Raw genomic sequence first — 16434 nt, 5'->3', positions numbered from 1 at the left:
CACATAATTAATCTCGTTTGTCATATCAAGTCTATGCTGATCACACTTTCTTCATTTCCAAAGTGAGACGTTCAGATTAACACTTTGAGCAGACAAGTGACAAAGAGAAGTAGAAAATTTATTGCAGTATTTGTTCCACCAAAAGGGTATGAATCCCTTTTCCTCTTATGACTAGGGTGACCTAATACAACAAAATCTACATTTACAAAATATCCTCCTGCAATAGGCCACATATACTGCATGCGTAGTTCGAAATAGAATAAATTATATTCAGAGGACTCTGCCATTGTACAGCATGGACAAATAAACGTGAACAAAAATAAAAATTCCTTTTTTTTTTTTTTTTTTTTTCTTTTTTTTCCCAAAATCTAAAAGCTAAAAGGAAAAAAAAAACATCAGGGTGCTAGTAGTATAATAAACTCCAAAAACACTTTAATAAGAACATCAAAAAGACTAATTTCCAACATTCACTTAAGGTTTTATTCTTTTTTTTACAGCTTTTTTGTATTCAGAGATATAAACATTTTAGTTTTTTGTTGTGTTAAACTATGATACAGTGGGAGTAGAAATGAGCGACTAGAATCTGCTGCACAACAGCGAAGGAGCTCCCACAACAATGTTGACAAAACATTTCCCTCCAGGTCTCTTCTGATAGCCTTTTAAGGGATAATTTGGGTGAATTATTCCTTTAATGCCTTCAGGATTCTATCCTCTGAACATGTACACAAACAAAACATGAGCAGTCCCTCTAATATAAGTCTTATGTTTTGTGTCATTTTTGCAAGAATAACTCATGTAAAAGTATGTAGTGTCAAATATTCTTGCCCTCGGTGTTCTCTTACAAAAATGAGGAAGGAGAAGGGCAGGGAAGGAATCCAGTGAAGTTTGGCTGTGTTGTTGAGGGTGGCAGGTTGAGGAGGAGGAGGAGCAGGGAAGAGGGGGATTTTGATAAGTAGAAATGGAACAGGGGAACAAAAAAAACAAAGAACAAAAACAAAAAAAAAGGAAAGGAGCCATTAGCTAGCCCCTCCTTCCCGCGCTGCATATAGTGAGCGTAAAGTCTGTACTACTTTGTTGCTCAGTTTTTGGTTGCTGGTCAAGGCAATCTTCTTGTAAATGATGTCAGACTCCTTAATAGTGTCCACCCAAGTCACCAGTTTGCGGCCATCACGTTTCTTGGCATCTACCCAGGGCCCCGAGTAGGAGCCTGCCATCCAGTTGATGGTGTACCCATTTGAGGTCTTTTGGAGGACTCGAGCTATTTGTGGTCGGTCTTTGTATTTGGGGCAGCAGAGGGCGATCACATCCATTGATTCCACCGTCTCACTCATACGCCCGGGATCCAAGGAGTCACCCGCTCGCCTTGACTTTCGAGAGGACTGCCGACAGGATGGGGCGGAGGGGAGAGACAGCTTCAGTTTTCCTCACATTTTAAACCACCAATGCTAATATCTAAAATTAATTTACTACAAAAAAAGAAAAAAAAAAGTATGTGAACTGTATTCATCTCACCCCTGGGGTCCTGTCATCACCATCACTATCATCGTCGTCCGTCTCTGGTCCCGCCTGATTTCGAGGGCTGGGGCCCGACATGGGGCCAGAGCCTCCCAGTAGGGCGTTTATGGCTTTGTTTCTGATGCTGGCGCTGGCAGATGCTTCTCCCTCCTCATCCTCTTCATCTGGGTCCAGATGTTCCATCAGTACCTTGAACTGCGAGCAGTGAAAGAAATTTAAAAAAAAAAATTAATAATTGAGTAACATTTAGGAACCAATTGTGGCCGGTTTAGGTTTCCCTTGGAAACGTAATACTAAAAAGGCAGCTATTAAAGAAGTTTGTTTGTTTTACATAAGTTAATGTAAGTAGATGCAACAAGAACAAAAACCATATTTTCTGAAAGACAGAATAGCAATCATTGATGTACACAAAACAATTGTCCAATGAAGCTTTATTACTTACATCAAGGTACTGTTTGACTATCCGCCTTTTAACATCTTCCGTCAGCGAGGCGTGAGCAATGTTGTTGGCGATGAAGTCGATGGTTTGGCGCGGGTGGAAGTGGATGTTGTTTTTTCTGTTTACTGCCTTATCGTACACTTTGGCTGATTCAGTTGGAGAGTACTTCTGAATTTTACTGTTGAAAGACAAAGCATATTTCCATTTACTCGGGTTATGGAATTCTAAACTTTATTGAATTAGTCAAATGAATTGTTTTACTCTTTTAAACATATCCTGTGTATAGGTTAAGCGTAGGAGATCCTACCTGTCAGAGAAACCATAAAGGTTCTTCAGATGTTGTTTGAGAACAAGTAGAAGCAAGATGCCTTGAACAGCATTAGCAAAGTCCAAGAGTCCCGAGGGATTTTCTGGGAGAAGCCTCATTACTTTTTCGGCATCCTCGACATCCAAATCCTCCAGATCAGATTCAGACTCTGAGCTCGCAACAGGTTTTCTTGTCTTCTTTGGCCGTCGTACCACATCGCCATCATCATTATGATCATCATCGTTGCTGTTGCCGTTTTCGTCCTCGTCACCCCTGAGAGAATCACAGTTCATCTTGTCCTGCTCATCCTCGCCATCAGAAGTGTTTTTCCACTCCTTTACCTTCTTCTCCTTACGTCTTGGCTCCTTTAGAAGGAGCTGCACAGACCAAGCAAAAAGAAGAAAAGAATTAGAATAAAATTTACACTTAACACTCATTATTGTATCATTATCAGCCTGAACGGACCATACAGAGCAGAGCATGTGAACGGAGCGGCGCGTGGAGCGGACGGTGGAGCGGAGCGGTGAAATATGGTGAGAGCGGAGAGCGGTTTTCAATTCAAAAGCCGGAGCGAGGATTTTGCTCCGCTCCAGTTCGCTCCGATGCGCTCACAACATCAATTAAAAATGTCGGATTATAAAATTTGTAAAATAACATTTTTGATTTAATGTAGTCTAGTGTAATAAATTAATAATTAAATAGGAAACGCGGGGCAACATGAATGGAGCGAGATGTTACGTTCACAGCTGGGGACAAGCAGCCACGCGGGCCTTGTCACCCGTAGTAAATGAGGAAGTGAGCAATTCAAGTCGAGGGCGCAACGGTGTGTTCTATGTGTGGCGGAGCTAGCATTAGTTGCAGAGAGAGTGCGGATAATAAACAGGGAAACGCCCGAACTGTAGGGCCTACAAACGCTATCGAGCGTGGATTGTGTATTTCGTCTGGAGTTTTGGGACACGGGAACGCTCGGAACAGGTCAGGTACCGTGAAGACATATTCCCCTTTCTGATTGTCTGAATTAAGCTGACTGCTCAGGTGCTAGTTCTAACCGTGACCCTCGTTTCCTCTGCTTTGCTTCCGTTTCTGCTGATGCTCTCGCGGCCCCACACACACCCACACACACACACACACACACATGCCTCTCCCTCCTCCTGCCTAGCCCAGCCTGGGCTCTCTATTTGCTGTGTCATGTGATGCATATTTAAGCTGAGTAATCTGGTGGGCTTCGTCCTGATGTGGTAGTTTTCTACCTGGCGCCCAACATTTTCTAAACATTATTTTTTGTACGTCAGAGTGGCGATAATTTAACAACCAGTTAAATAAGACAATACACCGGTCACATCATTAAATCAAACGCTGTGTGTCCCAGGGCCCTGTCATAATTACATGAAGTAAAAATGTCAGAAAATTCCTTCTCCTGAAAATTTGAGCGAGCGTGGAGCGATTTCGCCTGAGCAGCAGAAAAATTAAGGTGAGCGCGGAGCGTCCTGGCGCAACTTTGAGCGGGGAGCGAATGAGCGAACATCATCCTGAGCGGGGAGCGGGAATTGCGCTGCGCTCCGCTCCGTTCACATGCTCTGATACAGACGCAAGCTATTTTCCCGAACTGAAATGTCATCCTTACCTCTTTGAAGGTTTGCAACAAGTTGCTACCAGAAACAGAGAGCGTGATGTCTATGTGGTGCATGATGAAGAGAGGCTCTTCCTGGCTCTGGTATGGAAAACAGGCCAGGTTGTCTGCGATAAACAGCAGCATGTTTACTTCCGTCTTCTGCAGAGAGACAGAAAAGGGAAGAGTGTGAACGACAGTCGGCACCTAAAAAAAACTCACATTTCAATGAAAACTTTTTAGAATTTAAGTGTTAGCACAGATTGTAGTCAAATTAAAGATTGAACTCCATTAGATTCATGGCATCTTCAAAAATCAGAAGCATTTTTTTTTTTTTTAAAACTACTGTACACTACAATTTCCACATTAAATGCACTGCCAATAAATCTGAAACGAATACAAGTTTCATTTTCACGTGACATGAAATTGCTAATGAAATACCACTTCACACTTATGTGTAAAGATGAGTGCAGGTTGACTCACATTACTGTCATCAAAGAGGTTCAGCAATGAGATGAGAAAAGCCCTGCGATGCTGCCGGTTCCCTCGGATCATAGAATAGAGGTGGGAGCAGAGAGCTGAGTGGGTTTCGTCCTGTCTGAAGCCTCTTATTATGCTTTTCCGAGAAGAAGCAATGGACTGCTGCAAGCTGTATGACATCTTCATCCCAGCAACTGCCTTCATCTATGATCATGTGTGATGAAAGAGAATTATAAGAACACTTCTTAAGCGTTTAACACGCCCAGAATATTTTACTGAGACATAAACAAGTTCAGCAGATGTTTTTGGAATTTAAAGTTAATGTTAAATTTTAACAGAGTAAATATTTATAAATCTAATCAGTTGATTGATCAGCTTGCATATTCCGGGCTTAGATGCTGCAAGATGACTGATCATCCATAACTAGTACGCCTTTTGGAGGAAAAGGGAATAAATGACTGTTTTATTGATGAACTAATGAAGAAGTTCATTAAAGCCACTGAGTTTCAAGACAAGTTATTAGCTGTAAACTGACAATAAATGAGCACCAACTCACATGGATGAATCCGGTGTATTTCTTGTCAATCTCCACCAGCTGCTGATCAGATTTGTTCCTCATGCTGGGCTCTGGGTCTGTTCCCATTGCAATGAGGTAGGGTACACACTGCAAAGACAAGACAAGCAGCGTTGTTAGGTTCACAAGTTAAATGGAAATAACTGTGGGATCAGACTATAGAACAGGACATAAAGAATATTTTGTAGCCAGAGAAAGTTTAATGTGAAGACACCAAACAGAAAAGGTTTTGGGTCTCTCCTCTTACCTGTACAGGATGGATGAGACCCTGGTTGAGTGTGAGCGCTATGACGTTGAGAGCAAAGTGCCGTACACTGGACTGAGAGTGGAAGAACGCCTCCAACACCTGTTTTAGATAGAGCTGCATGATGGAGCTGCTCATCCCTGAAGAAATGTCTCCCATCTCCTTCAGATCCTCCTGCTTAGACAGTTTTTTCCCTACAAAAGGCACAGACGGTGTTGTTACAAAATATTTATTCATATCGGAGTCATCTTTGATTCAAATTCAAATTTTATTTGTCACATTAAAATCATAACAAAGAGAGGGTTCTTTAATCTAAGGAACAGTTCCTCTCTCAGGCCAAAGAAGAGATATTGATCCATGCTTTTATCACCTGTAGAATAGATTATTGAAATGCTCTTCTTTCTGCTCTTCTACTAAAGACTATAAATCCATCACAGCTGCCACAAAACTCAGCTGCTCGTCTGCTGACGATTTATCTATTAATTACTTATTGAACACATCTATATTTTTGTACTATCAATGAATTTATTTTAATATTTAACCCATGTCTTTTATACAGTCTTTCTCATTCAATTCTTAGTGTTTTTTTTATCTCATCCATTTTTATTCAAACTTCCAGTGTTCTCGTTTCCCAAATACGGTCATTCTGTGTATATTTGTGTGCATGTCTCTGTGGGACTTGTGATTTGGTGAATTGGATGTTTTTTTTTTTTTAATTTTATATATTTTATTAGCTATGTAAAGCAATTTGTGTTGCATCTTTTTTTTGTATGAAAAGTGCTTTAGAAATAAAGATTGATTGATATACTTAAACATAACAAAATGTATTGTTAACAGACCAACTTGGACATGCAAAAATGTACAGTCAGCAATCTATAAATCACTGTACATTGTGGATCCTTGACACCAGAAATAATAACAATAATAATATGTAATATTAAGGGCTGTAAAGCACAAGTGCCAAATCAAAAAGTTGTTGTACTGAAGCAACGACAGCAGCAGCTTCACTTACATTCTCTGTCTGCTTCCTGCATTCGTGTGTCCTCCTCCTGAAGGTATGTCTGCAGGTTTTTGAGGATCTGGATTTTAAGGTTGATGGAAGAAGATCTGTCGGCCAGGATGCCGTTGTACAACGTCTTCACCTCAGGCATAAACATCTGGCTGGGATGCATGATCACAAGGAAACCTGAGGGAAGTAAACAGCAATATATGACGTGAGAAAAGTAAACTATACAAACTACGTCCATATAATTTCCATCTGCTATAGCATAAGAATGGGAACATGTCTGTGGGTCAGTGACTCAGCAGCACAACATCTCACCCTGTTAATCTTTCTAAAAAGTTTTATCCTAAATAAATACGGTAAACTTTACATCTAACTAGAATTCCCAACTTTTTCTTGTATGCCTTCAGTAGCAATTAAAGTTGCAGCTTACAGCCAAAATTGTGTTTTAGTGTGTCACCGTGACTTTGGTCTTTGACCCTTTAATATCCTTCATTGTCGATCAATTTCTAAAAAAAAAACTTCAGTAAAAATTGACAATGGTGCCAAATTTTAATCTATTCCTTCCAAGTATTCTCTAAAATAGGATGGATGCTGGGGGCCCAATGAGCTTGATCACCAAATTGAAGTAAGTTTCTACTTCACTCCAAATGAAACTGCCTCAAGCCATCTCTGAGAAACTGTGTCCACAAAAATGAGACAGAAGGCCCAGCCATTAACATAATGCTGGCAGCCATGGAAGAACCGATAAAAACAGTTGTCTTACCTAAGCCAATGATGGCTTTGGTCTTGACCTCCTCATCTTCATGTTTGGTGAAGTATATCAGCAGCTCAAGAACCTTCTCCTTGATGACAACCTGGGAACAATATAGAAAAAGGCCTAATTATGAGACTTCTGGGAGAATTAGGCTACAGTGACTTATTCCTCTAAAATAGTTCTTTAATTTCTTAGCCCTAAACTTTGATAAATGGTCTTAGAGCGTTTTGTAGCTTTGTCCAGCTGACTGACAGATTTAAAATTTTGAATATCCCCACTGTTAATCTACCTTGTTGGTACCCTTGAATTCTTCCAGATCAAAGTCAAAGTGTCGGGCCAGGGCACCCACAGTGAAGAGCGACCGCAGCAGAAAAGGCTTGTTTGCTACCAACGTTGTGCTGTTAGGATCTTCCTGATGCTGAATCTTGAGCTTATTAAGTGCACCTGGGATGAAACAAAAAAAAATAAAAAATAAACAAAAAAACAGACTTGAAAGTTTTTATAAAATGACAAATTTGATTAATGGCCAGTCTTATTGCTTATTCTAAAGTTGTTATGAGTCTTCTCTACGACTTGAGTCTTGGTCAAATATATAGAACATAGGAATGCACTAGTCAGCTAGCTGTTCCTCATCATGATTAGGTTGGCAAATCAAAATCTGTATCAAGTTGGAAAGTGAAAATCCCACCATAGAATTTGTTGAAGCAAGCCCACACAAACTTGTAGTTGTGTGTGACTTTGTTTACAACTGCTCCGAGACAGCTCACGCAGTGCTGGACCACCTACAAAAAGGTAAGAAAACCATCGGAAATAAATCAATCGTATGAAATTAAAAACAAACCAAAAGACATTTCTAAAATGTCAGCAACACGCACCGTCATTCCATATTTGATGATGAGTTTCATGAGATCTTCTTCGATTGTGGCGAGGAAAGTTTCACTGGGGTGCTCCATTAAGGGAACCACAAGCTCCAAGATCTTTGCCACATTACAGATGACCATGAAGTCATTGGCAGTCTGCAAAAGAAAAAAACTATTTATCTAAGAGTTACTGCTGGAGAACCAGATCAGGAGAGTCAGATCAGGCACCAAAGATGGCTATAGGGGATGATGTTAGACTAGTTACTACTGTTAGCACTAAAGTCGGTCCAACACAGACTTGGACATAAGGTTGCGTGATATGAGAAGGAAATGCATGGCCCTTTTTCCCCCAAAATGCTTCCAGTGCTGGTTTGGAGCCAGAACCTTAACTCAGTTATTTCTGTTTTGACCACCAAACTTCTGGTTTTGCTGGTGCTACACAGTGGCATTGTTTTGTCAGAGCAAAAGAAAACACTTATGACAGGAGGTGCAGGTGGGATTATGGAAATGTCAATGTTATATCAATATTAATATAAATCAACATTAAATCATTGGTTTGCAGGAAACGCTAATCAGAATCAAATAGAGGGAGGTCCAAAAGATTAATAGGACGAGACATTTAAAGTTGACACGGCTGTGGTGGGTCTCTCTCTGTGGAAAACCAAAGTACAACTTTGAAGGCTCAAAGGGTTTTAACATTGTATATTATCCCCTTAACTGTTAACCCCTGGACTTAAATATACCAATGAGACAGAAATAACAGAAGGGAAGAAAAATAAAACAGCACAACTGAGTAAACGCCACTTACGTTACACTTTGTGGTCAGGTAGGGCTGCATGGTCATGGCATGTTTGACCATGAGCTGGGCTCTGATCTTGCTGAACAAGTACAAGGTGGTGATACACGCCACGAGCCGTGTTGAGTTCACCCCCTTGTTTTCTACAGAAAACAAAAGAAGAAAATTCAAATATACAGAAACAGAAGTATAGAAGTTCAAATTCTATCTAATTCAAAAGAAAAAAGTGAGTCAAGTAAAAGTTCAGACGGTAGCCTAAAAGAAACTCAGAGGCTGGGTAATGATACAAGTTGAAGATGCCAAACAAAACATGTTCTTACCAGCAAGAGACTCCTCATATTTAAGGATGTGTTCTACCAGATTATCGACGAGCTGAACACAGGCCTTTTTGGCTGGCTTGTACGATGCGTCCTCTTCAGATTTGAGAAGCTACACGAGGAAAGAAAATGTTAGTTTTGTGAGACTTTAAACAAAAAGATCAGATTTGCAACAAAAACCAAGGACTTACGTTTTGAAGAAGCTGTTCAAACCAGTCATAGCCAGTGTCCCGACATGCTGCGACCTGAAGCAGATATCAGACAGGTAGATCATTGATACATGTCGAAGTTTAATGTAGAAAAAACACAAAGGGTTCATCAGAGACAAGCCTTTTTTTTCTTTTTTAAATTGAGGTATCATATTTCTAATTACATACACAACAAACCAGTCAGACATTGTAACTTACAACATCAGTGATGTTGAGAATCTTTCTGGTCATCGTCTCTTTGTCATGGCCTGGTGTAGGAGTAAACCACAACTTCTGGAATGTCTCATTGACCAATTTCTGACAAGAAGAATGCATTTAATTTATTTTTAATAATCTTTCCAACTGCACGTTTTGTGAAAAAATGTTGCAACACAGGCAGAATTATTATAAAAAACATCTAAAGAGGTTAAATCTATGAACAGACAAACAAGCAGCAGATCCCAACCTTGATTCCTTCTTCGTCATTGACTCTGCGGATCATCTTCACACACATCTCAGTGATCTTACTGAAGGTTGGTTGCTCCAGACAAATGTCTCTGAGGATCTTAATCACCCGCTTTCTTACGCTGATACCAGTGTCCTGTGTATCAAAACAAGGCAATTCTTAGAAGCATGGCTGCAAAGTTTGTTAAAGCATTACATAAAAAAAAAAACAAGGCTCTCATTTTCATATCCAAAGCACCGCATTAGGTGAAGGAGCACTTGTTTGCCAACAGATGGCAGCATAATACTGTAATGAGAAGTGAACTTCACATGAACCTCCTTCTCATTTCCATGACAACAGACACAACAATGCCAATATGTTCACTTCCCAGATGCTATGTGCCAGGAATGAGTGAAGCTTATTTGTTTGACTGCATTTCAACGTAGGCAGCTTCTATCGGCTTAGCTTGAATCAAGGTCTGTATTGGTCTTTGAGTCTGAACTGTTTTTGCTTTTAAACTGTCTTCCTAATTACTTCAAAAATACTGAGTTCTTCTCACTCAATCCTTCTAGTACTTCTTAGTAGCATTATTTTTCAAATAAACATATTTTTACTTTGAATGATTTTTGTTATTCCTTAAGATTTGAAACAAAAATAATAAATAACAATACTACTATAAAAAAGCAACTTAAAACTAATTTTTATAGAAGCTTGGAATACGAGTCTCCCCTCAATAAAAAGACCAGAACTCAACAAAAAGCTTGTTGTGTTGGAAGCTCTGCATCAACGGCCATTGGAGTGAAATAGCTTGAAAACTCACTGAAAACCAGTTCACAATACAGTGATCAAACAACAGTTCATGTGTTAGCTGCAAAGATATTTTAGTAAGTTGCAACTGTATTTAAAGAAAAACCATCATCAATGAACTGCTTGACTGACTTGACTCCTTATGACTGTTGCGATACATTCAACAACTTAAGCATCACAAAGGCACACTGTTGTACGGCCACAATCAGGGAATGAGCAGAATGTTCATTTGCACAACATGCACACAACATGCATTAACATCACTGCGAGTAGGCAATTTACCAGTATCCTCTCGATGAGCATATCATAGTACTGCTCAGTGAGTTGGGGTCTGCTGAGCACAAATTTGCCCAGAAGCTCCACAGCTGCCTCTCTCACACTAGTTGAGTTGTCCATCAAACGACCATGGACGCCTCGCTGCATGTCAGACTACAGAAGTGGAGAGCAACAGCAAATCAGTACAGAGAAGCACAAGAGAAGATTAAGAAGTTCTTGTTTTCTTTATAGTAGAAAAACTTATGAGATCAGAGGATCACATCTTGGATATTGAATTTAACTGCATCCTTTATCTAAAAGTATCTTTGAAATCATAGATCCTGACATACCCTGGCCAGTATGCTGGGGTCGACAGCCACAACCTCAGACAGACATTTCATGGCTTTAGTCCTCACAGCGATGGCACTTTCCCCAAGAACTCGTAAGATCTATAAAACAATAAATAAAATAACAATGATGATGAAAATACAGCAGCCTATAAATAACCAATAGGCACTATTACTACCAGAAATATTACATTTGAACAATAAATTGTTTAACTTTCCGACTCTTGTTGTTCACTTAAGGAAAAAAAAAAAAGAAGAAAATTCTTAGCTTACCTGTGTTAAATAAATATCAAAGCTCTGGGCGAACGGCCTCATAGAGGCCAAATAACGCACGATCAGACAGGAGTCTTCATAGTCCACAGTGTCAGAGTTCATTCTGGAGAAAAGGGCACAGTTGAAATTCAAAGTTTGACACAGGCACACAGCGGTACTTCGACTGACACACGTCGATGAGTGTAAATGAGACAAATAGACGGAAAAATGCATTTCGGAAAGAGCAGAAAAGTCCAAAGTTTGTCGTAACGCACAACGCAAAGACGTCAAAACAATTCTTACTTTAGTGTGGTGAAATGAGATGGTGTGGTCTTGATTATGTTGCGCAGGAACTTCTTGCGCTTCTCTGCACGCTGCATAATTTCACCAGTAGTTTCCAACTCCTTTGCATGTTGCGGTCCATCCGATGAGTCGTCATCCTTTGGATTCTGGTTCCGCATGGACTTCTCAGCCTCTGTTGTAGCATCACGGAACCACTGGGCCACATAAAACTTTCTTGCAAACTAGAAGATAAACAACGTTCAGTGTTAGATTGAGCTGACTGCCAATAAAATATTCTAATCTACCAGTAAGTGACAATGTAAATGTATATATATATATGTATTAGTGGTGGGCATAGATTAATTTTTTTAATCTAGATTAATCTCACTGAAATCTTGAAATTAATCTAGATTAAAATGGCTCATTCAGGGTCCGGCAATCCGCGGGGTTCGCGGAAACAGACGTGTAAACTTTGGTTCCTATCCAAACAATAGTCGTTTAATCCTGAGACTGTTGCAATTGCTGTGTCGAGTGCTTCAATACAATAGTGTAGTAACCCCACGCATACCTTTCTCACTGCAATTAAGTTTTATTTCTGATTTTATTTAGAATTTAGTTTCTTTTTCACAGCTGCCTCTGCTATTCCTGCTCTTCTCAGGTGTACCTAATGTAGTTTTACATCATTTGTAACGTGATGTATATCTTGAATAACAAATTGTAAATAACAACACGTTTATTCGTGCCCCTGCCCTCACTTTCCTCATGTTTTTTACTCGCGTGGGTGCTGCACAGCCGCGGGGCCTTTAAGAATTTAACATTCTAAATGTGAAGTCACAAGCTACCAAAGCTACCAAAGCAAATTCTCAAGCAAGCTTCTCCAGCGAGGTCGCTCTTGGTGTACACGCAGCAGGCAGACCAGCTTATTCACATGCATGGCTCCAGCAGTTTCTCTAGCTTCGCCAACTTCTCATATTCAGCACTTGTTGGGAGGGCCAGGTGGTGCTGCTGTTGAGATAGCGTTGTGTGCAGTGCGTCTCTGTTGCGCCACACGCGCTTGATCATCTCGAGGGTGGAATTCCACCGTGTTGGAACATCTTGCACGAGTGGCTCCTGAACTTGCCCAAGGGAGGTTTGCTGGACTTTCAGCTCATCTGCGTTGGCCGGACTGTGTTTGATATGTCCCACCATTTGTCGACACTTGGCAAGTGCAGCATCAAAAACCCCTTCTCGCAGTGACATTACAATCGCTCTCTGTACAACATGTGCAACACACGGCAGATGCTCGAAGGGCAGTATCCTCCATGCGGCCACCATATTAGGAGCGCTGTCTGTTCCAACAGAGCAGATTTTGTCAACTATCCCCCACAGATTAGCGACCTCCATAAACTGCCTAGCACAGGCTTCTGCAAAGTGGCGTTCTTCTGTTTTCATCACACCTAACGGCAGACAAAGTACATCGGCCTACACCCGAGCTAAAATATCAAGGTAAAAGTCATCACAGTTTGCTTACCTATTTTGACCCAGTTCCCAACCCAACTTTGAGAATAGATTAACGGCGATATTTTTTATATCGCCCGATAAGACTCTCAAATTATCGCAGCACGTTAACGCCGATAACGGCCCACCACTAATATATAAAATATATATATATATAAAACTCGTGTATGTTACTTCTCTAATATGAAACAGACAGAAATATTTGTTGAACAGTTTGAGCAGAAGGAAGTATTATCTGACAGCCAGAAATTTCAGAGGTTTTTCAGTGTTCTGCTTGCATTAGTCATCACCTAAAGGAAGGTGTATCCATATATACCAAATGATGAACTAACAGCCAGTGCAAGACCCAGAACATGCAAAGTGATTTCAGTTATCTACACTGGCAGATGCTGTAAACCCACCACCAGTGAAGGATCCGTCTCAGCATTCTCTTCCATATAGTCCAGTAAAGCCTTCTGCAGCTGCTGGGTCTCATCGTTGCCTGCAGACTATAGAATAACAAATATTAATTACACATAAAGCCATACGATGTGAAATCTTAAAATGGATTAAAAAAAATTTGAAAAGAAAACCTTAACTGCAAGACACATGTCGTGCTTGTCAATATACCCTATTTTTGTCACCACATAAAACGACCACCAGTCAGCCACAACATTAAAACACCTGCTTACTGCAGACTATTCCCCATAAAGCCAACAAAATGGGTCTGACCTATGGACTCCAAACCAGATCTCAGGAGGTGTCCTAGTATAACATGCACACAGATACCAGCAGCAGATCTTTTACTTCCTGTAAATGGCAATCTGAGGACATCCTGCAGATGGTTACTCAGATAATCAGTGAAATCAGGAAGTCAAGTCCAGAACTATTCCAGAAACATTTTGGCCATATAGCAGGGCTCATTATCCTGCTCAAAGACACTGTTGCCATTAGATAATACTTTAGCAATTAAAGGGGGACCACGAACAGTCACACTAAACATGTTTACATGATACCAAAATAAATAAATGAATAAAAATTGCTGGTCCGTCCAAAACCAGAATTTTAAAATACATGGAAATATATTAGTCCAACATTGAGATGCTCAAAACCAGACCAATACACCCAGATACTGAGGTTCGAACAATTTTTTCGTAAAAACAGCAAAGCGTATATTAATACTAGTGTTGCACCGATACCGATACCAGTATCGGGCGGGGCCCTGATCGGCACTAAAATGGTGGTATTGGTATCGGCGAGTACCAACAAATAGGGCAGCGATACCATTTCCGATACTTGTATGACACTTGAACGTCTCCCGATACTCGCTACACTGTGTTGTGATCACTGTGCAGCTATCGCGATTGGCCTGCTCCAGACCAATGAGAGCGGGCCAATAGCCGCTCTTAACCAATGCCGGGGCAGCTTTTTCTATGTGTGAAGAGCAAGACGTCTGGCAACATGGCACTGTCAGCTGGGGAGGGTGTCGTTCGCAGTCATCTAGAGCTGCCGGCAACAAAGACAGCTAGCCAGGGGGAGTTTGCAGCGCGAGTGTGAGGAGGGGAGGCTGGGTGCTTCCTGTAGTCAAAACAGGGTCCACGATAAGAGAGTGCTGGGCAGCCATTGCTCCCTGTGCGGTCGTTACAGCGCACTACCAGCTGACAGCCAGTTACCGTCTTCACCGTCCAGCAAAGCCCCGGGAAGTTGGACAGCGGCACAAGCTCAGACCCCAGGGGAGGGTCTCGCCAAGTGGGCGAATTAAGTATTCCTCTCCTTTTAACTTCGTGTTTTAGTGTTTATGTATAGGTCGGCCTATTGTTATGTGGTATTGATTGGTGGGGTTGCGTGGGAAGGAGTTACGGGTCTGTGGTTAAACGGGCGCCATATGCTGCAGGTTAGCCGCGTGTTTTGTGGTGTGTTGACTCTGTGTGCTGTGTTTAAAGCGTGCCTTAAAGCTAGTGAAGCTAGTCTGACTTGTAGTGGGTTTTCATTCCGTGTGTTGTGTTAAGGGTTAGCCTGTCGTGTGTGTCGCAACCAAGGAAGCCTGCGTTCCCAATCCTTCTCTCTCTCCATTAGATCGGAGCCCCCCATCCCATGTGTTTTATGAACTTGTAAACTAATAAAGATTTTACATTTTACATCCAAGTAGTATGCAGCTCATATATATATATCTCACTCTGTTTGGAAAAAAAAATAAATAAATAATTTATATATATATACATTTTTTTTCCCCAAACAGAGTGGTATCGGTATCGGCCGATACTGCACAGCCAGGTATCGGTATCGGGGCCAAAAAATGGTATCGGTGCAACACTAATTAATACAGCTGAATTCCAGTTGAATAAAGCTGCTCTTATTCACATGTTTTTCGGTTTCTTTCGTCAAGCAGGTGGCTCAACATGTCAAACATTGTGACTGAAAATAAGCCCATTAAGACAACATGTGAACTCAAAGTCATTTAAGTAATTTCACTCTGTCACTCTGTTTTAATAAAACCCTTATTTTTATAAGCACAGCATCACCCGACAGAAATCACCATTCAAGACATCTGCCTGTTGAATCCAGCTATACCTACATGTATGATCTCCCAGAAAGAAAGTTAGAAGGATAGAGTTACTTAAAACGTTTTCTAACGGTCCCCAGCATCACAGCACTGACCATAATATCTTCGGGTTAGTAACTTGACTCTGCTCCCATGCATGTATATACGGGACTTTTTTAAGACCATAATCAATACAATTTAAGACCCATTTCACATCCATACTGGCAAAAAGGAGGCTCGGAATTACTTGCAAAACAAAAGTCTTTTCCACACTTAAACGTTTTTGCTATCTCAGAATCAGGGAACATGGTCTGGAACAGCTCATCAATGTTCTCATTGCCAGTATATGACTGGTGCTTAGCTACTGTGTGAAGAGTCCAGAGCACCTCCACTTTTAGTGTGGGCGTATACCCAAACGCTGTCCGGAGGTCAACTGGAGTTGTAGCAGACTGGGTCGCGCTGGACCTTGATGCTCCAGATCCTGAGGTGGAATAATACTGCTGCTGGCATTTTAAGACCGCTTTATGCTTTTGCGATTTGGCATGGGACTCCAACGCCTTGATGCCCAATGTGCCAAGTTTCAAACCTTTCTTGCACAAGGTGCAGTGTGCTTCATAAATATTTCCATCAACCGATTTCAACCGTGAGGTAAATTGTTCGTTCTGAAGCCACAAATTGTCAAATTTGCATTTACCCATCTTAAACAAAGCGTTAACCGATTAGCCGCTCCTCAGTCACAGCGCCGCTAGCAACTACGAACAACAAACTATACAGCAGGTTGTACTCGATGAATTCTGACCGGGCTGCACAGGTACTTTAGTTCCGTTATAGCGTCCTCAAAAAACATTTAAAAGAGAGACGTTTATACATTTGTTTTAAGTAAAAGTCACGTCAATACATTTTTAAGACCTTTCAAAATTGTATTTAAAACATTTTATG

General features: G+C 40.9%; 1 protein-coding gene across 3 annotated transcripts in view; it reads right to left on the bottom strand.

Annotated features, from left to right (window-relative positions):
• Positions 1-97: 97 nt before the first annotated feature.
• The window catches only part of nipbla (NIPBL cohesin loading factor a), a 34993-nt gene continuing 18656 nt past the window's right edge, over positions 98-16434 (bottom strand). For all 3 annotated transcript variants that reach the window (XM_075467853.1, XM_075467852.1, XM_075467854.1), the window contains 23 exons: positions 13376-13462; positions 11499-11719; positions 11217-11319; positions 10947-11045; positions 10624-10770; positions 9556-9690; positions 9309-9407; positions 9093-9146; positions 8905-9013; positions 8597-8727; positions 7804-7944; positions 7617-7710; positions 7218-7372; positions 6938-7028; positions 6181-6354; positions 5172-5362; positions 4907-5014; positions 4354-4554; positions 3886-4032; positions 2262-2638; positions 1958-2132; positions 1513-1710; positions 98-1379 (listed from right to left, as the gene is read on the bottom strand). In XM_075467853.1, coding sequence (XP_075323968.1) covers positions 1017-1379; positions 1513-1710; positions 1958-2132; positions 2262-2638; positions 3886-4032; positions 4354-4554; positions 4907-5014; positions 5172-5362; positions 6181-6354; positions 6938-7028; positions 7218-7372; positions 7617-7710; positions 7804-7944; positions 8597-8727; positions 8905-9013; positions 9093-9146; positions 9309-9407; positions 9556-9690; positions 10624-10770; positions 10947-11045; positions 11217-11319; positions 11499-11719; positions 13376-13462 — 3600 coding nt within the window. In that variant the 3' untranslated portion in view covers positions 98-1016. The remainder of the gene's footprint in view (positions 1380-1512; positions 1711-1957; positions 2133-2261; positions 2639-3885; positions 4033-4353; positions 4555-4906; positions 5015-5171; positions 5363-6180; positions 6355-6937; positions 7029-7217; positions 7373-7616; positions 7711-7803; positions 7945-8596; positions 8728-8904; positions 9014-9092; positions 9147-9308; positions 9408-9555; positions 9691-10623; positions 10771-10946; positions 11046-11216; positions 11320-11498; positions 11720-13375; positions 13463-16434) is intronic.

Source organism: Odontesthes bonariensis, chromosome 6 (assembly GCF_027942865.1).
Source record: "Odontesthes bonariensis isolate fOdoBon6 chromosome 6, fOdoBon6.hap1, whole genome shotgun sequence".
Classification (NCBI taxonomy): domain Eukaryota; kingdom Metazoa; phylum Chordata; class Actinopteri; order Atheriniformes; family Atherinopsidae; genus Odontesthes; species Odontesthes bonariensis.
Note: the sequence above shows the minus strand (reverse complement) of the source record. Positions and strands in the feature narration are given on the sequence as shown.